The sequence below is a fragment of the Perca fluviatilis genome, chromosome 5 (genome assembly GCF_010015445.1).
Source record: "Perca fluviatilis chromosome 5, GENO_Pfluv_1.0, whole genome shotgun sequence".
In the NCBI taxonomy this organism is placed as follows: domain Eukaryota; kingdom Metazoa; phylum Chordata; class Actinopteri; order Perciformes; family Percidae; genus Perca; species Perca fluviatilis.
The window spans coordinates 556992-583188 of record NC_053116.1 but is presented as its reverse complement, the minus strand read 5'-3'; the positions used below and the strand labels follow the sequence as shown (position 1 = coordinate 583188).

The window sequence follows — 26197 nt, the reverse complement described above, 5'->3', positions numbered from 1 at the left end:
TTCCTGTCAATTTAGGGTTTTTATAATGACAGAATAAGGGGCTCTTTGAGATAGCAGAGATCATTGAGGCCTGATAGAGGGGGCCAGCCCAATTAAGCTGTCCCTCCTTCAACAGACACACACAGACTGTCAGCCCCCCAGATGCACAGGACAGCACTCTTCTAGAGTCCCTCCTCCTCCTCCTGTCATGGCTCTTGGGACAAATTGTCTCTGTTGCTGCCAAAAGAGGAAAGAGAACACACACACACACACACACACACACACACACACACACACACACACACACACACACACACACACACACACACACACACACACACACACACACACACACACACACACAGGTTGCATTCATCCATCTGTTTACCTAAACATACAATTTCCCAGCCCACTACGGTGCTGATAAGAGCGCAGACAAGCCTGGTTTATCCGAGTCATTTCCAAGTCAGACAGCTCTGTGGATTCTCCCTGAACGAGACAGCAGCCCTCATCTGGGGACATCGCAGTTTACATTTGGCTATTGTTCTCATGCTGTGAAAATGATCATGAAGTTAGGTTCAGTTCCATGTAGTAGTACCTGCAGTTACCCTGGGTCATACGTTCCAACTAGGACGACTGATCGTTCAGCCGGTTTTCTACGGAAGAAGAAGAATCGTGACTTACATTTTACTGTACTATAATACTAAGACTATCTACCAGGCAATTCAAGAACAACGCTGCTCAATAATTACCACACATTTTCTAGATGAATCCTCAACGGTCAGGATTTGAGTTGTCTTTATTTTTTTATGTATTGGTTCAGGCACCGGCACCGTTTAAAAAGTATCGTTTAGCACCGGTACAAACGATCCCCAACCTTTGTCATACACCGATGAGCCCTGGAGCATTCAACTCTTCATAAGACAGCTTCAAACTGGCCAACCCTTGTCTGTATACGGCTCTGGTTGAAGCCAGAGAAGGAAAGGGGAAGCAGCCATCACATGTCCTTGACACCACTGTATAGATAGCAACTATTATTAGTCCCAACAAACCACACAGTGCCTCCTTCATTAGCTGGAGCTTCAGACTGTTTGCACCAGAGAAACTGATGCCTTCACTTTTCACTGGATCCTATAGACCTAGTCACAATGTTGGTTGAAGGTAGAAAACTCCTGCGTCCCCCTACAAAAAAATTTAACCACGCTGAGCAAACAAGGCCAAGGAACATCAGCATATACTCTCATCTTACTCATTTAAAATGTATGTTTATATGTCAACACTTTCACCAACGTTAGGCTGGAGACCTTATTTATTTGTTGGGCCACAGACTAAAAAGAAAATGACCCCACCCAAATAGCAGCCAGTCCGACCAGCGGTGAGATGTTGCTGTTCATAATGTTAGATTTGGTTTATCAAAGACGCTGGCGAAGCAACACAGGACAGAAAATAAGCAGAGACGTCAGATAGGTCGAACCTCCGTGTTTGACTATATATCTTCAAACGTTACAGTTATGGCTGAAAATGACAACAGAAATAAAAAGTAAAAAGTAAAGTTCACAGATTTTTACATATCTATATATAGCCATTTTATATATAGCCATTTTTCTACCCAGAAGTGATTTATGTGTTAGCGCGACGTCATGATGATGGTCTATAGACAACTTTTAAAAGTTGGGACATTACTAGAATTACCATGACAGCTGGGACCGTCACTACAAAGTTGCCCGTATGCTGCAGTTTACATTGTATCAAATTTGAAGGAAAATGTGGCCAATGTCTTCACACTACACATGAAAACAAGTTTACTGTGCAACAGGACCAGTAGTAACATCTTTTTACAAAGCAGAAGGGCTCATGGGACATGTAGTTTAGGAACCTGACACTGAGAAAATGTAATGACTGACCTTATTCCATATGGACTATTTAATTCTAATTATCATACAACTGAACTCCTCGATTCCACTATGTTGCACATTAGTTTGATCATGCTTCGCAATGAGCTTCTTTGTTTAAGCCTTAAGGTAAAAGTTACATGCTGTTTACATGTTTATTATACATTCAAAGTATTGTCTTCATCAAGTACATTTACTACTGTACTACATAGCTACAAGGAACTTTTAAATGTTTCTGAAACTGTTTAATTTTCCATCTGATTATCATAAATTACCTGTAACAGCAAACTAGACTAACAGTGAAAACAACGCTATTTTTGTAATGCCTTTGCCCAGGTCTGGTTTTTCCTGTGAAGTCTGAATATGAATTTGCTCTACAGTAACACATTCTGAAGGGTCACAGATTTTGGTGTAACACCGGAAAAGTCTGTTATTGTATCCAGCCAGGTAAAAAGTAGTAGGAGATTTATGTATATAGGCCTAATTGTATTTTAATGTTATTTTAGAAGTTATCTGTTGTAGTTATGGCTGATACTGGGGCAGGACCGTCACAGGAAAGAAGGAAATTAAACAAAGAACAACTAAAAGCTAAAAGGGAGAATGACAGACATCAGTCGGGCTTTCAATAGATGGAGACAATTATGGGATTATAAATGATTCAAAATTGACCCCGAATTGACCCTCAGGTATGTAATATGTCTATTTCATTCATGAAATAACTTAATGCGAGATGTGATTGTATGTCAGTAGCCTACATGAAATTATGTCCCCCTTCCATTTAGCGCCCAGTTTTTATTTCTTTTCAGTCCGTGTTTGGGTTAGCCTACTATGTTCTTTTTGTCCCCTGTTCTTGTAAAGCGTCTTTGGGTTTGGTGAAAGACGCTATATAAACGACTCACATCGCCGCCGCAGTCTGTCGGGAGAGACTTGCGCCAGGACCCCGTTCATAACTGCTTGCAGTGCTAGTTATTACGTTGATTGCTACAACAAACTCCTATTGGCTTGTGACAGCTACAAAAGATCATTACGACAGCAGGTGTGGTAAAAACTCTACCGCTTTTGTCTCAACACAAACTCAAAAGTTGCTTGTCGCTGCTTTAATACACATTCAAGTTGATCTGCGTGTTACATGTATAGCTATTCTTCTGCCTCCTAATGTGATAATTGTACATGTAATAACTATGGTTTATTTGTTGTGTTGGAGGCGAAGCTCTGCACCAAGGTAACTCGATCGTTAACGTTAGCTGCTGTATCTTAGCCCCCAGTAATGTTAATCGGTGCAGGCTGAACTAATGATTCAGATATCCACAACATCATTCTTCCTATCCAGAATGAACATTTCAGATATCTACAATAGAATTATTACTAGGAAGAACTCCCATTTCAGATATCTACAATACAGTTGTTACTGGTCAAAATTAAAGTGAGCCATTTTGGCATCATTATAATCTTTTTGCTTAACCTTAAACACTGCGTCAGTTACTATTTCAGATATATAAAATTACATTCTGGATGCAAAGCATTACTATTATAGATATCCACAATTGTATTTTTCCCAGTAAAACTGCAGTTGTACATATCCGTAACGATATTTTTACCAGTACATCAGAATGTTTTTTGATAGTCAAAATTATAATATAGATATCTGGAATGTTTGTTTCATTTTGGATATCTGAAATTAGAGTTACCGCTCCACCAGAAAATAAACAGTAGGGCACAGATTCTAGATATTGTAGTTGTGACAGTAAGTTAGTTATGATCGCTTTAAGATATGCATAGGAAAAACCAATCGCCGATCATTCCTTCAATCATCGAATGTTAGTGATAAACTAAAGGATGAAGGGTTCCTTTGTGTTGAGAAAATGTTCCTACTTTCTAAGCTAAATAAAGTCTTTAAAAAGCCTCTTGGATCAGCTGGAAAATACATCGTCACAAAGCTAAAAACCGGTCCGTTTATTTTTAAGAAGTTGACTTTTTAAAGCTAGAGTACGTGGTTCTCCCAGGACAGTGGCGCTACAAACATATGATGATCTTATAGAATATGATCAAATGCTGTATAGTGACCTATCCAACAGTAGGGCCAACCTCTAGCTCACCCGGTAAAGCGTGCGCCCCATGTAGACTGAGTCCTTAGCAGCGACCTGGGTTGGAATAAGAACCATGGCCCTTTGCAGGTCATCCCTTCTCTCTCTCCCCACTTTCCTATCTATCTGTACTATCCAATAAACAATTATTTTTTTTAAAAGCCCAAAACAAAATCTACCCAACAGTATATAAAGGACTGAAGCTTAAACATCTACAGCAGCAAAATGCAACATACACATTAATGCAACAGTAATAGAGAACAGACAGAAACCAATAGAGGAAAGCCACCCGTTTTAAATAACTAATAAAAGTCAAACTTATTAGAAAAATAAACACTTGAATAAACATCAATGTGATCAGAACTACCTAAAATGACAAAAAACATCTTAGGGCGTACATGTAACTTATGGCCAGATTCTCTTCTAAGTCTTAAACCAAAGACAACCGCCAGCAAAATGGGGGGTTTCACTACTAATTAAGCTAATTTAAAAGTGCCCTCTTGAATTAATTGAAGGTTAGGTTTTCCACCAGGAGCCAGCACATACCCTCATTTAAAACAGCGGAAGCTTCCTGGTAGTGACAAACAGGAGAGGATGATGATATGTAGCACAAGTATCTGGCTGGATATAACACACAACAACACAAACAACCACTAGAACCACGATCCCTGAGATGGACTCCATAAAGCCATCAACAGTATGTTACCATGTTTCGTTTCAGGGTGAGTTATCGAAGGGAAGTAGACAAGCTGTGTTCAAATAGTCAAGTTATTAAAGGTTTGTTTGTTGCAAGTAGTTTAATACGCCAGCAGCAGTTTAATACGCCATTGTGCTCTGATTTGGAACTCGGTTGACGAAAAAAATAAAAGCACAATTTAAACCGGCCGAAGCAAGCATTAGCAGTGTGTCCAACTGCTTCCACAAAATAAAAATGAAACCACAATGCTACTTTCTCCTTTCATTTTTATCTCAATACAGAAGAAGTTAATCACCAGAACATTAGCTGCAGCTTCTGCTCGACTTTTTGGGGTTTACCATTTGCCAAAAGTTGTAAATAGTACCTGGTACTTTTAGGTACCACCTCGGTCAAGGTTCCAAAAAGGTTGAGCTGATACTAGAAGGTGAGTTAAAGCACTGCAGACCACTGATTGGTCAGAGAGAATCCTCAGTAGTGGACACAGGTAAGCTAGAGGTTGCCCAAAACACAATTTTTTATTCACTCAACCAGCATGTTTTTGCAGCCTGCAAAACTATGCGCTACATTTGACAAAATGTAATGCTATGGCCATCAGCTGAGAATCCCGCCTAAACCGACAGGTTACTATCCGCAGTGGAAAACAAAAAGAGAAAAGGAATTGTTCCAAAAAAAGTGGGTCGAGCAGAGCCGTACCAAACAGTGGAAACACGGTATTTAGCACACACAGTACTTTCACATCCATGATGCATATTATATGTTTTGAGTATTTCATTATTGAGCATCAGTGCTGCGGAGAATAGACAATTATTAAAAATGTAAAAAAAGAAATAAAAAAAAAAAGAATAAAACCAAAGAAAAGGCCAAGAAATGGATTAAGAGCTTGTGTCTTACACAGACGAGTAATGCAATGCAAACAAAGGCAAAGGAATTAGCACCAGTTCTTTTGTCACTTTAAATCATTAATTAAGCCCCCAGGAGAGGGTTATATGCTCAACCTTTTTTGTCTTCAATTCTTCCATCCGTACATTGTTTCATACCTCAGAGATCAGCGGAGGAATATCATCCCTTTCTCTCACACACACACACACACACACACACACACACACACACACACACACACACACACACACACACACACACACACACACACACACACACACACACACACACACACACACACACAACTTGTGTTTCAGTGTATAAACACAGTTGCTGTCTGATCAGCTGTTGCTGCTGTCAGGTCATACCCCTCTTAGCACGACGCAGACAGAAAGAAAGCAAGATGCTGCTTTGAGCCATAAACACAGCATTAAGATGCGGAGTAGCTCAACACATCCAGGAGTGTATTCCTCACCTCGCTCAACAGGTAGGAGATGAGATGAAGACGAGACTACAGCTTCCATCTGCACAAGGGAAATTCCTTTTCTTTAAACAACATGCTGACAGTTCTGAAAAAACCAAATGCCACACTGTTGCACTGCTACTCAATCCTATAAACCTGGACATTTTCAAAGAAAACTATACCTACTGATACCTCTAGGGCACTGGTTCTCAAACGGGTGGGCCACGCGCTCCCTCTAGTGGTACACAGATGGAATCTCTGATATATTTAAAAAAACAAAAAAATGTAAAAACATAATACTATAGAAATACTACAAAGAAGTGTTTGTTTAAGTGTATTCTTTTTGTTTGGATATCAGCTTGCTACATAGTTACCAGGGTTTCCCGCAGCACTTTGCAGTTAAAGGAATATTTCACCGCTGGAAAGCTGAATATATCTTTAAATTGGGTCACTTATGTAGTAGAAATGTGAAAAAAAATTTGAAATGGGTGCCTTCTAGGCCGAGAAAAGCCAGAAAATGTTTTTGGCTTATATGGATGAAAGACACCAAATCCCAGAATGCACCTGCTTCGCTGCTTTATGAGTCCACTCCCAAGCCACGCCTACTGCTTGACAAACAGAGGCATTCAACTCAACTCAAGCGTGTTTTATTGTCATTTCAACCATATACACGAAACAACGTTTCATCGTGACTGAAGTGGTGTTACACATTTAACATATATAAAAACGACATACGAAACAAGCTACATTTAGTACACACACATTATATGCTCCGTGAAGTTCAGCTAACGCATACTAGCATTAGCGCTTGGTGGGCTGTAAACACCGAGAATAACACAGCCGTGAATTAGTGTGTAATGTAGAATGGTCGGCATTTAACAGTCACAAACTCCACCAGCAGTTAGCAGTTAAATGAATACAAATCACCACATTTCTGCGCCACTCGGTGTTAACACAGCCCCCCTCTTTTACCTGGCGACAGAGCATCTCTAGCTCGGAGGGTTAGCAGGCCTGGTAGCTGGACAGTCCGGTACACTATTCAGGCAGGTTTCCACAACAACAAAAATATAGCAGTCTCTGAACTCGGAGTTTCGTTGAAGTTGGATGTAGTCCAATTCAATTCAATTTTATTTATAGTATCAAATCATAACAAGAGTTATCTCGAGACACTTTACAGATAGAGTAGGTCTAGACCACACTCTATAAATTCCCAAACCCCAACAATTACAGTAATTCCCTCAAGAGCAAGCACTAGCAGTGGCTATTGCGACAGTGGCGAGGAAAAACTCCCTTTTAGGAAGAAACCTCGGCAGACCCAGACTCTTGGTAGGCGGTGTCTGACGGGGCCGGTTGGGGGTGTGATGAACAGTGGCAAATAATAGTCACATTAAAGATAATGGAACAGTGACTTCGAAGGTAGTTGTTGTAGTTCATGTCATAGCAGGGCACATCGTGGCATAATGAGTAGTGCAGTCTCCTATACCGGATCCTGACTACTCTGTGCGTATGAACATCACAGCAGGGCGTTGCGGGATGTAACGTGGCGCTGCAGAGCATGGGTGGATGCGGCGGATGCAGCAGGACGCGGCCGGGAATTTGCAGAGAATCGCAGAAGGACTCCGGGGAGTAAACTCCCCAGAGCTAGGTTAGTAACAAGCAGTTCTGGGACAGGATGCATACAAAATAGGGATGTGAACAGTTAATCGACTATCGATTAATTGTCGATAAGAATTGACTCGATTAAATTAAATTAATTGTTGGCTAATTGAATATTGCAAACTAAGACCGTTTTCCACAGGACGTAGGCCTAATTGAACGGGACACGAGATTCTCGCGGGCGGCCACCTTCATAACTTCTGAGTCTGTCGCCTTAGCAACCTACAATCGCTGCTGTGGTGGGAAGGCGAGTATGTGACCACAGGAAAGCGGAGGGCATTACTCAGAGGATTTGCGGCATGATCGAAAAAGATATGATGCCAATTAGCACCACTGACGGTGAGGGATTTCGGGAGTTATTACACTACATGGAGCCAGGATATAATATTCCTTCTCGAGCGACCATTACTACCCACTTGGAAGCACGCTACAAAAACAAGAAGGCTGAGCTAAAAACACAGTTAGCCGCGGCTAATGTGGCTTTGACGACGGATTGTTGGACGGCACTGACTACAGAGAGCTACATAACAATCACTTGCCACTAGATTGGAAACGACTGGCAGGTAAAGTAAGCAGTGCTTCTCACGGAGAGCCTGTCAGAGAGACATACAGCTGATAATTTAGCTGACAAACTCAACCAGGCTGTGGAGTCATGGGGACTCACCGGGCGTGTAATCGCCTGTGTGCACGACAACACTTGTACTGTCACCTTCCTCAGGCATGATTTAAGTTGTGTTCAGTTCTATATTTGAAGTTTTCTGGGCTAGTAATCTTACTGTTACCTTTCTCAGACCAAGGGGGATTATAAGTGTTGCTGCTAATGTTTCCACATAGTTTACCAGATTATTATATGTAGGCTTAATATAGTGTAGGCTAAGCCTGCCCATATTGTTTAGATTTATATTTAAAATGTATTTTATTTTGCTTAATGTTTCACATGCAACAGGTGAGCCAGTGCACAATTATTTTTTATGTATTTTAATTTTCTGTGCTTAATTTATTTTGTTAAACTACATAAATGCCATTATCTGTACCGTATCCCAACTGGTACAATAAAACATCAACTGAGCAATATAACATGCATTTTTATTCAGTATATAAGCAATATTTAGCTTTTTATGTTAAAGACACTATTGATACTGTGAGAAATTTACATTCTCAGGAAAAAAGCCGCTTATCAGTTAATCGTTAATCGATCGATAAAGTCAATCAACTAATGATTAATGAATTAATCGATAATTTGCATCCCTAATACAAAAGGAAACAAGTGAAAACAGAGATGAGAGCGCAGCTCAGTGTGTCATAGGAAGGAAGGAACTTCCCCGGCAGTCTAGAATTAAAATAGCATAACTAAGAGAGGCAGGTTAAAGAGAGGTGCCTGGTCGGGCTAGAACTCTCCCCAACCGGATCGGGCTGTACTGGCCTGCCTCCCTCTACTCTCGCTATACTATTGATTATATGATAAATAAAACTGATGACTACGAAGAGGAGCAGATGGGCCGGTTAGGCGGACGCTGCAAGTCCTCAATCCTTAACTATAAGCTTTATCAAAGAGGAGGGTTTCAGTTTACTCTTAAATGTGGTGACGGTGTCTGCCCATCGAACCCAGACTGGGAGATGGTTCCACAGGAGCGGAGCCTGATAGCTGAAGGCTCTGGCCCCCAGTCTACTTTTAGAGACTCTAGCAACCACAAGTAGCTCTGCATTCTGGGAGCGTAGTGCTCTACTAGGACAATAAACTAAGAGCTCTTCTAGGTATGATGGTGCTTGACCATTTAGAGCTTTGTAGGTCAGGAGGAGGATTTTAAATTCAATCCTAGATTCAACAGGAAGTCAGTGCAGAGAAGCTAATACAGGAGAAATATGATCTCTTCTCTTAGTTCTCGTCAGAACACACGCTGCAGCATTCTGGATCAGCTGGAGAGTCTTAAGGGACTTATTTGAGCAACATGATAATAAGGAATTGCAGTAGTCTAGAAGTAACGAATGCATGGACTAGTTTTTCAGCAACATTTTGAGACAGGATATTCCTAATTTTGGCAATGTTACGAAGATGGAAAAGGCTGTTCTTGAGGTTTGTTTTAACCCTCATGCTCTCCTTAAAAAAAAAAAAAAAAAAACTTACTCTCGACACCTTCGTGGCAAAAATGTCCACGCACACAAAAACTGCTATTAAATCATCATATATCAATATATTTTTCTGCTTTTTTTTTCATAAATCACTTAAAAAACTTGTAACCTAATCACAACTACCAAACATTCAATCATTTTCAGGATTTAACCCTTTAAATGCCAGTTTATTTATTTGAAGTATTTCATTTTTTATTACAAAAAAACAAAATTTCCATATAATGAATAATATGTAGATGGGGCTTTGGTGGGGATTAGAGGCTTGGATATGTCAAAGATAAGCAACAAAATTAATTTGATTGCATTAGTATTTTTTACATAGTGCCAGATACTCCCTTTGGACACCTTCAAGGCAAAAATGTACATGTCCAAAAAACTGATATTAAATCATCATATATCAATATTTATTTCTGCTTTTTTTTCATAAATCAATTAAACAACTTCTAAATTGCTCAAAACTACCAAACATTTAATCATTTTCTGGATTTTAACCCTTTAAATGCCAGTTTTAAATCTTTGAAGTAACAATTATTTATGAAAAAAACAACAAAACATTAATTATTTTCCATAAAATAAATCATAGGGGAATGGGGCTTTGGTGGTGATTAGAGGCTTGGATATGTCAAAGATAAGCAACAAAACTGATTTGATTGCATTAGTACTTTTTATGTAGTTCCAGATACTCCCTCTGGACACCTTCGAGGCAAAAATGGCCCCATTGACTTCCATTATAACCACATGTTTTGATCTCACTGCCTTTACAGTATAAAACCATGTATTCTGTAATGTCAGCATTTCATTTGGAAGAAAACTAGTCATATTTAACATTTTTACAGTATTTCACCAGATTCAACCATTTTGCCCTTGTAGGCAGATGCATGAAATTATAGTTATATTATGGAGCTGTGTGTGTGTGTGTGTGTGTGTGTGTGTGTGTGTGTGTGTGTGTGTGTGTGTGTGTGTGTGTGTGTGTGTGTGTGTGAAAGAGAGTTGCGTAAACCTGTAAGCAAGCATTGATCATTTTAGGGCTGAAAAAAGGCATCTTTTGAAGGATGCATTTCATGTGTCTTTGGAGACGTGCTTGAATAAAAACATTGTCTCCTGCATTTGCTGTAAACTGGCGCTTATCATTTCAAATGGTTTGTGGGACATGGTGGCCCTGAAGACTGGTCTCCCACTATGGACATCCCACAGGCTCCGGGTGGATTCCCCTTTGGACCGGTACACACCTGCCAAGTGTGAAGTCCCATGTATGTTAAAATCTCTTGAGCATCCACATCACTCCATCCTGAGATTGAACACCTCCCGTGTAGGTTTGTCATTTCCTGAATCAGCTGGATCATGTCAGGAGTGAAGAAAAGGTCGAAAGAGGATGCCACATCATGGATTCTTGATATGGCATATCTCGTGGGCTCTGACATCATGCCGGTCGGTGCTTGAATATTGCACAGCGTCTCAGTATTAGATGGAGACCAGACTTGCCAATTCTTCACTGTCCATTCAATGTTAGGATGGACAGGATCTTCGTTCCTTCCTCCACTTTCAGAGGAAGGGTTAGAGGCACTCACAGAGTTGGAGGACACCAGTGACCATTTTGTCAGACTCCAGAATCTTGTGTCATCTTCAGATGAGTCCTGCAGTTGGCTGGAAGATAAAGGCTCCTTTTCTTTGCTCCAGGTCTTTCTCCTTCGCAGGTGCAAATCTCCCATTTCTTTCTTTATGCTTTTATTCACAAGAAATGCATCCTTCAAAGAAAAAACAATTGCTTCCTTCAAATAAATTAACCATACAAATTTTACAAACAAACACTTACACACACACACATACACACACACACACACACACACACACACACACACACACACACACACACACACACACACACACACACACACACACACACACACACACACACACACACACACACACACACACAGCTCCATAATATAACTGGCAAAAGTAAAGTGCGCTTTTTTCACCACTAAAATTATCATTGTTTGTTTACAGATTTACACAAACTCTCTCTCACACACAGACATGCATACATGCACGCGCACACACACACACACACACACACACAGAGCTCCATAATATAACTATAATTTCATGCATCGACCTACAAGGGCAAAATGGTTGAATCTGGTGAAATACTGTAAAAATGTCAAATATGACTAGTTTTCTTCCAAATGAAATGCTGACATTACAGAATGCATGGTTTTATACTGTAAAGGCAGTGAGATCAAAACATGTGGTTATAATGGAAGTATAATTTTTGCCTCGAAGGTGTCCAAAGGGAGTATCTGGAACTACATAAAAAATACTAATGCAATCAAATCAGTTTTGTTGCTTATCTTTGACATATCCAAGCCTCTAATCCCATCAAAGCCCCATCTACATATTATTCATTATATGGGAAAAAAAATCATTTTTGTGTTTTTTTTTTATAAATAATGACATACTTCAAATACATAAACTGGCATTTAAAGGGTTAAAATCCTGAAAATGATTGAATGTTTGGTGGTTTTGATTAGGTTAGAAGTTGTTTAAGTGATTTATGAAAAAAAAGCAGAAAAAAATATTGATATATGATGATTTAATAACAGTTTTTGTGTGTGGACATTTTTGCCACGAAGGTGTCCAAAGGGTACAAAATGAATAATTTAAGTATAAAAGACATGTAAGAGTAAAAAACACTGGATTTAAACAATTTGGCTGAAATGAAAGGTTCCTACAAAATTTCATGCCATAAGCAGTAACACAGCAAAAATGATCACAAAATGAAAAAAATAAACTTGAGAAAAATGTACAAAAATGACAGAGGAGGGCATGAGGGTTAAGTGGACATTGAAGGATATATCCTGATCAAAAATAACTCCTACATTTCTGACAGTAGTGCTGGAGGCCAGGGCAATACCATCCAGAGTAGCTATATCTTTAAATAATGAAGTTCGGAGGTGCTTTGGTCCCATCACAATAACTTAAGTTTTGTTTGAGTTTAACATCAGGAAATTGTGGGTCATCCAGGATTTTATATCTTTAATACACGCTTGAAGTTTAGCTAACTGTCCACTTTCGTCTGGCTTAATTGACAGATATAATTGTGTGTCGTCTGCGTAACAGTGAAAGTTAATTTAGTGTTTCCTAATAATATTACCAAGAGGAAGCATATATAAGGAAAATAGAATTGGTCCAAGCACTGAGCCTTGAGGAACGCCATGGCTAACTTTAGCGTACTTGGAGGGTTTATCGTTAATGTTAACAAATTGGGATCGCTCAGAGAAATCGGACTTAAACCAGCTTAGTGCGATTCCTTTAATGCCAACTAAGTGTTCCAGTCTCTGTAACAGGATGGTATGGTCAATAGTGTCGAAAGCAGCACTAAGATCTAATAAAACAAGAATGGAAACAAGTCCTTTGTCAGCAGCAGTTAGAAGGTCATTAGTAATTTTCACCAGTGCCGTCTCTGTGTTATGATGCATTCTAAATCCTGACTGAAAGTCTTCAAATAGATTGTTCCTATGTAGAAAGTCACATAGTTGGTTAGCGACTACCTTCTCAAGGATTTTGGAGAGAAAGGGAAGGTTAGATATAATGTAAGTGGCGTTCCACCAAAGTGGAAGAATCTCGTTGGGATTGGCAAGAAAGTCTCAAAACCTATAGGAAGGCCTTAAGAAAGGCCAGATCAGACTATTACTCATCACTAATAGAAGAAAACAAGAACAACCCAAGGTTTCTTTTCAGCACTGTCGCCAGGCTGACAGATAGCCACAGCTCTACTGAGCCATCTATTCCTCTAGCTCTGAGTAGTGATGACTTCATGAGCTTCTTTAATGATAAAATTACAACAATTAGAGATAAAATTCATCACCTTTTACACTCAACTTCTAACGGTTCACCTTTAAACGCGAGAGTCGCTAAAAATAAAGAGACTAGTCTCGACATATACTTAGGACTGCTTTTATTCTATAGACCTTCAACAATTAATGTTAAAGATATCCTCAGCTAAGCCATCTACCTGTCTCTTAGACCCCATCCCAACGAGACTACTCAAAGAAGCATTACCTGTGGTTAACAGCTCATTACTAGATATGATCAATATGTCTCTATTAACAGGTTATGTACCACAGTCATTTAAAGTAGCTGTGATAAAACCTCTTCTGAAAAAACCCACCCTGGATCCTGAGGTCTTAGCAAACTATAGACCTATATCTAACCTTCCCTTTCTATCCAAGATCCTTGAGAAGGTGGTTGCTAATCAGTTATGTGATTTTCTACATAGCAATAGTTTATTTGATGACTTTCAATCAGGATTTAGAAAGAATCATAGCACAGAGACGGCACTGGTGAAAATTACTAACGACCATTTTAACGCTGCAGGCAAAGGTCTTGTCTCCATTCTTGTTTTACTAGATCTTAGTGCTGCATTTGACACTATTGACCATTCAATCCTGTTACAGAGATTGGAACACTTGGTTGGCATTAAAGGAATTGCTCTGAGTTGGTTTAGGTCCTATTTCTCTGATCGATCTCAATTTGTGAATGTTAATGATAAATCCTCCAAATACGCTAAAAGTTAGCCATGGGGTTCCTCAAGGCTCAGTGCTTGGACCAATTCTATTCTCCTTATATATGCTTCCTCTAGGCAATACTATTAGAAAACACTCAATTAACTTTCACTGTTATGCGCATGACACCCAATTATACTTGTCAATCAAACCAGACGAAACCAGTCAGCTAGCTAAATTTCAAGCGTGCATTAAGGATATAAAATCCTGGATGACCTATAATTTTCTGATGTTAAACCCTAACAAAAGAAGTTATTGTGCTGGGCCCTAAACACCTCCGAACTTCATTATCTAAAGATATAGCTACTCTGGATGGTATTGCCCTGGCCTCCAGCACCTGTTAGAAATTTAGGAGTTATCTTTGATCAGGATATATCCTTTAATGCCAATCTAAAACAAACCTCAAGAACAGCCTTTTTTCATCTTCGTAACATTGCCAAAATTAGGAATATCCTGTCTCAAAACGACGCTGAAAAACTAGTTCATGCATTTGTTACTTCCAGCCTGGACTATTGTAATTCCTTACTATCAGGTTGCTCAAATAAGTCTCTTAAGACTCTCCAGCTGATCCAGAATGCTGCAGCGCGTGTTCTCACAAGAACTAAGAAAAGAGATCATATTTCTCCTGTATTAGCTTCTCTGCATTGGCTTCCTGTTGAATCCAGGATTGAGTTTAAAGTCCTTCTCTTGACCTACAAAGCTCTAAATGGTCTAGCACCATCATATCTAGAAGAGCTCCTAATACCCTATTGTCCCACTAGAGCACTGCGCTGCCCCGAATGCAGAGTTACTGGTGGTACCTAGAGTCTCTAAAAGTAGAATGGGAGCTAGAGCCTTCAGTTATCAGGCTCCTCTCCTATGGAACCAGCTCCCGATCTGGTGTTGGGGCAGAAACTGTCACCTCATTCAAGAATGAACTTAAGACTCTCCTATTTGATAAAGCTTATAGTTAGGGAGTGAGGAGTTGCAGTGTTCACCTAACTGGCCCAACTGCTTCTCTTCATAATTGTTAGATTAATAATACATAAAGTAGAGGGAGGCAGGCCAGCCAAGCCAGATCCGGCAGGGGGAGTTCTAAGCCTGAAAAAGCTACCTCTCCTTATGACCTGTCTCTCTTAGTTACCTGTTATAGTTACGCTGTTATAGTTCTAGACTGCCGGGGACTTCCTTCCTTTGACACACTGAGCTGCTCTCTCCTCTCCCTTTCTATTACTGGTACTATTACTATTACTATTACTATTTGTGTGCAGCCCGTCCCAGAAATGCCTGTTACTAATCCTAGCTTCTGGGGAGTTTACTCCCCGGAGTCCTTATGCTTTTTTCCCCCAGCGTATTTCCTTGGAGAACGTTGGCACCAAGATCCTGGTTGCAGCTGTCGCCGTGGTCCTGCTGCACTCCCTGCTGAGCTCAGCGATGCCCTGCAATGTCATGCTGCGTCCTGCTGAACCCTGCAGCTTCCCGCTACATCCAGTCACTGTTCCATTATTAATGTGACTACTATCGCCACTGTTCATCACACCCCCAACCGGCTCGTCAGACACCACCTACCAAGAGCCTGGGTCTGTCCGAGGTTTCTTCCCAAGAGGGAGTTTTTCCTCGCCACTGTCACACTGCTTGCTCTTGAGGGAATTACTGGAATTGTTGGGGCTTTGTAAATTATAGAGTGTGGTCTAGACCTACTCTATCTGTAAAGTGTCTCGAGATAACTTATGTTATGATTTGATACTATAAATAAAATTGAATTGAAATGAATAGATATAGGTCTATAGTTGGCTAAGACTTCAGGATCGAGGGTAGGTTTTTTCAGAATAGGTTTTATCACAGCCATTTTAAATGACTGCGGTACATGACCTGCTAATAAAGACAAATTGATTGTATTTAATATTGTGGTGTTGACCACAGGTAGTGCTTCCTTAAGTAGCCTCATTGGAATAGGGTCTAAGAGACAGGTATTTGGCTTGGCTGAAGAGACCTTTAACATTAATTGTTGAAGGTCCATAGGATAAAAGCAGCTTAAGTATGTATCAGGTCTTATTGTTCTCTCCAGTCCTCCTGCGCCCAGTGGTGAGCTGTTAGAAGTTGAGGGCGAAATGTGATGACTGTTATCTCTAATTGTTATAATTTTATCATTAAAGAAGGTCATGAAGTCGTCACTACTCAGAGCTACAGGAATAGAAGGCTCACTAGAGCTGTGGCTATCTGTCAGCCTGGCTACAGCTACAGCTACAGTGCTGAAAAGAAACCTTGAGTTGTTCTTATTTTCTTCTATTAGTGTTGAGTAATAGTCTGATCTGGCAATTCTGAGGGCCTTCCTATAGGTTTTCAAACTATGTTACCAATCCACACGAGATTCTTCCAGTTTAGTGGAACGCCATTTACTTTCAAGTTTTCGTGAGATTTGTTTTAATTTGCGAGTTTGGGAGTTATACCAAGGTGCTAATTTCCTTTGCTTCATTGTCTTCTTTTTGAGAGGAGCGACCAAGTCTAAAGTTGTTCGTAGGCAGGCCCTAGCAGCGTCTACGAAGTTATCAATTTGGGAGGGACTAAAGTTAACATAAAGGTCCTCAGTTATATTAAGGCACGACATTGAGTTAAGTGCTGTTGGAATATCTTCCTTAAATTTAGTTATAGCACTGTCAGATAGGCATCTAGTGTAGAAACTTTTATTTAATTTCTTATGGTCTAGTAATAGGAATTCGAAAGTCATTAAAAAATGATCTGATAGTAGAGGATTCTGCGGAAATACTATAAATCTTCAATTTTGATTCCATATTCTAACACAAGGTCGAGGGTGTGGTTAAAACGGTGCGTGGCCTCATGCACATTGACTGAAACCAATTGAATCTAGTAGTGAATTGAAAGCAGTACTAAGGCTATTGCTGTCATCGTCCACATGGATATTAAAATCACCTACAATAAGTAGTATGTCTGATTGAAGGACTAAGCTTGATAAGAACTCAGAATTCAGATAAAAATTCAGAATACGGACCTGGTGGGCGGTAAACAACAACAAATATAATTGAGTTGAATATGGCTGCAACTCCCCCTCCTCGGCCTGAGCCTCGTGGAATTTGAGTATTATTATGACTGGGAGGAGTGGCTTCATTTAGACTAACGTATTCATCGTGGCTCAGCCATGTTTCGGTGAGAAAAAATAAATCAATTTGGTTATCTGATATCAATTCGTTTACCAATATTGCTTTAGAAGACAGAGATCTAATGTTTAATAGTCCACATTTGATTTTCCTATTCTGTTCTGTCAGTGCAGTGGTTGTTTTAATTCCAATTAGGTTGTTGAGTATAGCACCTCTTTTGTTTATGTTAATCGATCTCAGTCGGGGAACAGACACCGTGGTTATGGGATTATGAACAGGTGGTTGTTCTAAAGGAGCAAGCACAGAGGAGGAGTCCAGTTTATTGTCTAATGAGCGGACACTTGCAAGCAGGATCCGTAAAGTTCAGCTAACGCATACTAGCATTGGTGTAGCTAAACACCGAGTATAAACACAGCCGTGAATTAGCGTGGAATGTCGAATGGTCGGCATTTAACAGTCACAAGCTCCACCAGCAGTTAGCAGTAGCTAGTTGGATTTCATTTCTGCACCAGTCCGTGTTAACACAGCCCACCTCCACGGGCCGGCGAGAGCAGCCTGGTAGCTGGATAGTCCCGGTGCCGGTACACTGTTGTTCAGCCCAACTCGCGTTGGGAGTTTCGTTGAAGTTGGATGTAGTCCAGTTTGTTGTTTAATGAGCGGACACTTGCAAGCAGGATGGCTGGGACAGGTGGCCGGCTAGCGTTAGCTTTCCACCTAGCCGATGAGGATACCTCCCCTTTCTCTACTTTGCCCGCCCAGAGAATTTGGCCCACCCATGAGAGAGAGACATCATGGCTTTCAAACGAGCAAAGTGGCAGTTGGTCAAGGCCACACCCCCACTCTCCACCTTGTAAACATGACATTTACATAGAATATTCATCAGTTATTTCCACCAGCAGAATATAAAGTGAAAAATAAAATGAGGCGTCCTCTCCCGGTTGTTTCATGAATGTAGGCTGCAGAATAGCCTACACTATAAAGGAATTGGTCCAATGAACTGGGACTTTAATTTGGGAGGATTATATTTAAGGTAAAAAAGAACAGAAAGATTAATAAATCCTGGCTGTTAGTCTGGTCTGGAGTAGGGGTGTATATCACACATTGATATTTACTGATGTCACAAAGTCTGCCACAGTACAATTAGGTGCCTCTGCTGTGGTGAAACTGAGTCAAGGCTAAATGAAGCCAGGATAACTGGGAAATCCCGGTTTAATCCGCTATCTAGGTTTTGTGAAATAGCCCTCTGGTAATACTTAACGAAGTGAGGACTGGCTGAAACGCCCACACTCTGGAGAATTGTCCTCACTTTTCTAACGTTGACCCAGTTATGTTTGGAAATCAAACACTGCGTTCCAGTTGAGGAGAAAACAGAAGAGCCGTTTGTTTCTCTCTCTGTGCAGTCTAAACAGCCCGATCCTCAGATACTGAACAGACTCAACAGGCCTGCTCAGGGATTTACACAAGATAAACTCGGCAAGAGGATTCCCAGTCCTGACGGCGATACTCCTGATGTTAATCTAAATAAGAAATGATATGGGACATGGTGAAATTAGCCAAGCGGTAACCATGCTAACCAGCACCTCAAACCCTTCTCATCTCCACAGTGTTACATCGACCGGTCTGTTCAGCCATTTGAACAACCAATTAGAGTCTGCAGATACAAAAAAAGAATCCAAGCTTTGCAGCGATTAAAATGCATATTTTTTTTTTTTACCTTTCATTCATATCTTTGTGCAATCCCACTCACACTGCACTCTGCATTCAACAAGTGCTCCCTGGTTTAAAACATACCAACAACATGTAGTCCAGGGCTGCTCCCAGCCACACAGAGGTTGATTCCCTCCCTGCAATATCTTATGCATAACATGTGCACATATTTTACCAGCTTATATCTGGAAAACATAGATGATTCTGCTTGGAAACAAAGAGCCATGACGTGGGAACAGACCGCTGACGAGACAAAACACTGACACAACTCAGTCACACACACTGAACAACACATATACTGGGATTACAGTTGTGTCCCCACCACCACCACCACTGTAACTGTAGCTTGACATCAATGGATGCATGACAATCAACAATTAGTATTGATCACCGATGCTGCAATTTGTGCAGAAGAGGAGAAGGAATAGTTTTTTTTTTTTTAAAGAAGCTAAATCTGGGTGAAACGGTGGATGATGGCATGGGCAACAAGGACTGTAAAGACTTTCTTTAGCCAGGACACCCAAATCTTAGGCTGCAACTAAAAATTTTCATTATTCATTAATCTATAAAATGTCCAAATATGCTAACAAATTGATCACAAATTGCTTGTTTTCTCCGGCCGACAGTCCAAAACCCACTTCAATCTCGATCTTCAATTTATAAAAGATATAAAACAAATACAAATAAATCCTCACATTTCAGAAGCTGGAACCAGTAAACATTTCCCATTCTTGCAAGATTAATAACGTGAACAATTAGGCAAACTGACAATCAAAATGAATTTCCTGTCAATCCACTAATAAAAGAATTGATAAGTCATATCTATTATCCGCCCAACATACGTATTGTGACCGCCCTTTTTTATAAGAGTTTGATTCTCAAAATAAATTCTAGAAATAATCCATAATGTGCTTTACTTTCCAACAACAAATCATTTGGTAAGATAATTTTTTATGGATGCAACCTTTACAAATAGACTTGAAGAATAAACAACGAAATGTTGCACACTGCTTGTACTGCTACTTGAATAACTAATACCACTTTCACACCAATAACATGGGTCGGACCAGGGTCATTTGACCCGGTAACTTATGCTACATAATAGAGCCAACATTAATTAAAGAAAAACCTGTTGCACATACAATATGCATCATTATTTTATGGTTGTAGAGTTACAACCTAGACTTATACAAGTTAGACTTATCATCACCCCTCACATCTGTGGGTTAAAATGAGCTTATTTAGGACATCCAGACATCCATCATTGTTTGTCGTCAGTGAATGCTTTTCAAACAAAGTTTATGAATGCAAAGGTTCTGGATGGTGGGCCTTTCGCCGTCTGTAACAAGAGCTCCACAAACCAATCTAAACCGCACACCTTTTCTCAAGTTAGATCAAGTCAGCAGCTGGACCTAAACTACTAAAAAGCAGATTTAATTAAATTATTAAAATATTGTATGAGCAGAAGATAAAATATGCAGAATGCTGGCATACTAAGAATAATACAAGAAACATTTATAGTACAAAATATACCATCAGGAAGAGAGGGAGGTGAACTTGTAAATTATGTCCAGACAAATGTGTGACTATACTCTTTGTTGTCATAGATCTAGATTTGAAAAAATGCAGTCACACTCAATGAAATTATGAAGGTTTTAAATCTGAACTTACCAGACTGTTCTAGCTGTTCTATTAGTTGCCTTTTCCCAACTTATGTCCATGTTACTGATGATTATTTATCTAAAATCTAAGTGTGAAGATATTTTGTTAAAGCACCAATTGTCATCCCTAGAATAATTGCAGCAATATTGATAGAGGTATTTGGTCAAAAATATCATGAGATCTGATTTTCTCTTGATCGCCCAGCCCTACTTGTCAGTCATCTGGCGAGAGCACTGTGCTTTCCTACGCTGTTTCAAGAGTATGAGCATGAAACATGAATTTGTTATTAATTTCGTGGCCGGTCTGTGTAATTTTGACATAGTTCAACCTGCAGAAAAAGCCTTGTTCTGACCAGTTGACAGAAAATTAATCTAGCTGCAAAGACAAATCGATTAGTTGTCAACTATTAAATTAATCCCCAACTATTTTGATAATCCATTAATTGGTTTGAGTAAATTTTTTATGAAAACAAGTAAAATTTCTCTGAATCCAGCTTGTTAAAGGAATATTTCACCGCTGGAAAGCTGAATATATCTTTAAATTGGGTCACTTATGTAGTAGAAATGTGAAAAAAAAATTGAAATTGGTGCCTTCTAGGCCGAGAAAAGCCAGAAAATGTGTTTTGGTCTTATATGGATGAAAAACACCAAATCCCAGAATGCACCTGCTTCGTTGCTTTGAGTCCACTCCCAAGCCACACTCGCTTGACAGACCGACAGAGGCATTCAACTCAACTCAAGCGTGTTTTATTGTCATTTCAACCATATACACGAAACAACGTTTCATCGTGACTCAAGTGGTGTTACACATTTAACATATATAAAAACGACATTATATAAAAACGACATACGAAACAGGCTACATTTAGTACACACACTTTATAGGCTCCGTAAAGTTCAGCTAACGCATACTAGCATTAGCGCTTGGTGGGCTGTAAACACCGATCATAAACACAGCCGTGAATTAGTGTGTAATGTAGAATGGTCGGCATTTAACAGTCACAAACTCCACCAGCAGTTAGCAGTTAAATGGATACAAATCACCACATTTCTGCGCCACTCGGTGTTAACACAGCCCACCTCTTTTACCTGGCGACAGAGCATCTCTAGCTCGGAGGGCTAGCAGGCCTGGTAGCTGGACAGTCCGGTACACTATTCAGGCAGGTTTCCACAACAACAAAAACACGGCAGTCTCTGAACTCACGTTGGGAGTGTCGTTGAAGTTGGATGTAGTCCAGTTTGTGGTCTAAATGAGCGGACACTTGCAAGCAGGATCCGTAAAGTTCAGCTAACGCATACTAGCATTGGTGTAGCTAAACACAGAGTATAAACACAGCCGTGAATTAGCGTGGAATGTCGAATGGTCGGCATTTAACAGTCACAAGCTCCACCAGCAGTTAGCAGTAGCTAGTTGGATTTTATTTCTACACCAGTCCGTTTAACACAGCCCACCTCCACGGGCCGGCGAGAGCAGCCTGGTAGCTGGATAGTCCCGGTGCCGGTACACTGTTGTTCAGGCATGTTTCCACAACAACAAAAACACAGCAGGAGTTTCGTTGAAGGAGGATGTAGTCCAGCTTGTTGTTTAATGAGCAGACACTTGCAAGCAGGATGGCTGGGACAGGTGGACAGCTAGCGTTAGCTTTCCACCTAGCCGATGAGGATGTCCCCTAGCCGGCTAGCGGCATTGAGCGACACCGCTGGTCTCCGTGCAGGCGAAGCTCACGTAGTGTGCCGTATTGCGCGTCTGTAATAACGTTTCCTCCATATTCTCCGATCTGTACCGATGTATCCCGGTGGTACACACGTCCGGTAGTTTGAATGCAGATAACTGTTGTAAATGTTTTCTGCTGAAAACCGAAAGCCTGTTTAGCGAAGATTCAAGATGGCTGACATGGTCGTGTTCATTCGGAATACCTCGGCCAGACTCGGCAGTCCAACCCCTGTGGGCGTGTTGAAAACATACGGAAGTAGATCCTACTACTGGCTGTAGTCCTTTGCCTCTGGCCCAAAAATCTTCCAATGACGCAAAAATCGTCATTTTACGTCATCGGAAGATTTTTTCCAGGCCCCAAATGCAGAAATCTCTCGTCTCAGGGGGACACGAGGGAGGGAGGCACGGTCATTCAGAAATACTATCAGGTTTCTACTGATACAAAGCTGAATGTTAAATCGGTGAAGTATCCCTTTAAATGTGAATATGTTCTAGTGTCTTCTCTCCTCTGGGACAGGAAACTGAAGATCTTTGAGTTGTGGACAGAACAAGACATTTGACGTCATCTTGAGCCACATTTTTCACCATTTTCTGACATTTTAGGAGACAAAAAAACTTGACAATGAATGAAAATAGACAATGAAATGAATCATTAGTTGCAGCCTTAAATTAAATCAATTCCAAACCAAACTGGACTACAGACAAAAACTGCAAGTTTCTTCTGATGCCCGGGTGACTTGTAACTGTCATTTTCATAACGGTCATAACAGAAGCTACATTTTTAGTCATTTGTAGATATTTATAAAGTTACTGGTTGCAGCCTGTTACATGCCAATAGTCGTTTCCTGTTCTTGGTTTCATCTCATCATAAATAACATATTGTGCGTTTGTAGTCACACAAAGTGATCACTTTTGGCTCTGGTGAACTGTGTCAGGCACCTGTCATTATAACTTTTTATTGCTAAATAAATAAATGAACCGATAATTAATGAAAAGTAGGGCTGCCCCCCTCTTAGTCGATGAGTCGACTTATCAGTTGTTTTGGTCTTAGTCGGCTAGGATTCATTTAGTCGATAACATCACCATCCATCCATCCATCTTCTTCCGCTTGTCGGGTCGCGGGGGGAGCAGCTCCAGCAGGGGACCCCAAACTTGCCTTTCCCGAGCCACATTAACCAGCTCTGACTGGGGGATCCCGAGGCGTTCCCAGGCCAGGTTGGAGATATAATCCCTCCACCTAGTCCTGGGTCTTCCCCGAGGCCTCCTCCCAGCTGGACGTGCCTGGAACACCTCCCTAGGGAGGCGCCCAGGGGGCATCCTTACCAGATGCCCGAACCACCTCAATTGGCTCCTTTCGACGCGATAACATCACCATAAAATCACGTAATATGCTTTTTCATGCCGATTGTTATTTCCAAGAAACTTATGAGCACATCTTTGGTAAACATAAAGTTTTTTTGCAGGATTCTTTGTGGAGAAACTTAGTTTTACAAGTCGACTAAATACAATCATTTCTTTAGTTGAGGACAGCCCTAATTATAGGTTTCTTTTACCATCATTAACAAACACAAGTATAACTTTTGTGAGAAACTTTTCCTGTATATTGTCAGTCAACTGGAACAAGCTGGTAAAATAAAGATTGTGGGTTGAAAAAATCAAACATACCAGTGTAAAACCACTATTATGCTCAGCGCCTTACTGAACAGGTGTTTGCTATGTGGCACTGAGCCAGGGAAAGTTATGATGTAGGCTACAGCTTCAGGCCACACACACACACACACACACACACACACACACACACACACACACACACACACACACACACACACACACACACACACAGTACACCAGAGTGAAAGAGAAAGATGCACTAACCGTCGCCTTGATGGGGACGTACAGCACCGGCCTGTCCGATGACCCGTTCTTGCCGTCCTGCAGCGTCCCGACCTGGAAGCCCTTGGACTTGACCCAGAATTTAAATTTGGCGTTGATGTGGTTGTTATTCTTCTCGTGCAGGAACACCCCGTTGCTGTTCTCTTCGTCCCCCTGGATCAGGGTCTGGAGGATTTTGTTGTATTTACGCCGGGTCACGGTCTTGGTCTTGCCGGAGTCCCCGTACGTCCGGAGGCACCACTCCTGAAATTCCCCCAACATCTCCGCCCCTCCGCCCGTTTCCTCGGACGCCGGGACCCCGCTGCTGGGACTCCGGCTCCTCGGCTGGTTCTGGTGCTGGTGCTGGTGGTTGGTGGTGGAGGTAGTCACCGTGTCCGCCACACTGCTGCCTTTTCTCGTTGTCATGATAAAACGAGGTGGACTTTGTTGTAACAAGAGAGTGTCCCTTAAAGACCCACTTTGTGTTCCGCTAAAATAGCTCGGAATCGGGTTCGGTTTGGCTAGCGAACGTCGCCGAAACGACAGCACCAAACGGCGGCTTTCTGTATTTTTTACCGGGGGCGAACTCAGTCAAGACCTTCTTATCTGGTGAAAAAAATCTGGAAAATCTCCAAATCTTCCCTTCTGCTCCTAAACGACCAGTTCAATCGTTTTAAACTGTCTCCATTCCTCAAGAAAACCACGAACCAGCCACGCTCCAAAGTCCCGTACGTGTTTCTTTTTAAATTAACGTCTCAATATTAGCCGTTTGGATATATCCACCTCCTCCTTCCTCCTCTCTGCTGTTACGCACCAATGGACATTTTGCGAAGAGACCGAAAGAAAAAAAGAATAAGCGCTCACTGGGGATACCTAGCTAAACGAAGACGAATTAACTCCTAACCAGCCCCCGTTTGGATGGAATTTCGCCGGGAACAACGAGACAGGGAGGGAGGGGGCACGGACCGACCGGACGGGCGGTGCAAATTGGAGCGATTTATGCCCTCTTCAGACACACCTGTTAGAAGCGTGGGTCGGACGGCCTGTCCCGTGGGGGATGTCAGTCACCGCCTTCCCTCTTCTACAACCTCCTCTTGAGAGAGAGAGAGAGAGAGAGAGAGAGAGAGAAAAGAGATGAACGGCTAATTATCTTTCAAAACAAGATAGGCCTATTGCCTAAATAAAATAAAAAAATAAAAAGGAAAAGCCGTGTTTCTGATGTCTGGTCTCCATCACCGTTGAACCGAAAAAGGGCACGGTTTGGCCTACTGCAAGAAACGACACGTCCTCAAATTAGCGGATTGATTTGCCCATCGGCAGCGCTATTTCTTGAATATATTCACAATATAATATTCACAACTTCACAACGTCACAACGTCCCTTTGCCCCTTGTCTCTCTCTCTCTCTCTCTCTCTCTCTCTCTCTCTCTCTCTCTCTCTCTGTCTTCCTCCTCCGGTCTCGGGCTGATGGGAGACAGCCGGACACCTGTTTGAATCCGGTTTGGTCTTTCCTCTCTCTTGCACCCTTAAAGCCCAATACGCCTCATTTCCTCCTTCCTCAAATACGGTACAGCACTGGCAATAACAACATATAGGCTACGGGATCTCCTTCTCTGCTGCTGTAGTCTTTAACACATGTACAAATAGCTCCACTGCTGCGACACAGCACCAGACCAGCCTGCAAACCTTCGGGGGCCGAGTCCACGGGGTCCACATGCACACTGCTCGTGCTCAAAAAGCAGGAAGTGTCCTAAAAGGACGAACACGCGCATCGCACTTAACCAAACAGTCCCGTAGGTGCCAA

At 41.2% G+C, this 26197-nt stretch overlaps 1 protein-coding gene across 4 annotated transcripts in view; it reads right to left on the bottom strand.

Annotated features, from left to right (window-relative positions):
* Positions 1 to 24972, bottom strand: part of LOC120558328 (nucleolar protein 4-like) — a 212840-nt gene extending 187868 nt beyond the window's left edge. For all 4 annotated transcript variants that reach the window (XM_039799257.1, XM_039799258.1, XM_039799259.1 and 1 more), the window contains exon 1: positions 24398 to 24972. In XM_039799257.1, coding sequence (XP_039655191.1) covers positions 24398 to 24820 — 423 coding nt within the window. In that variant the 5' untranslated portion in view covers positions 24821 to 24972. The remainder of the gene's footprint in view (positions 1 to 24397) is intronic.
* Positions 24973 to 26197: the final 1225 nt, after the last annotated feature.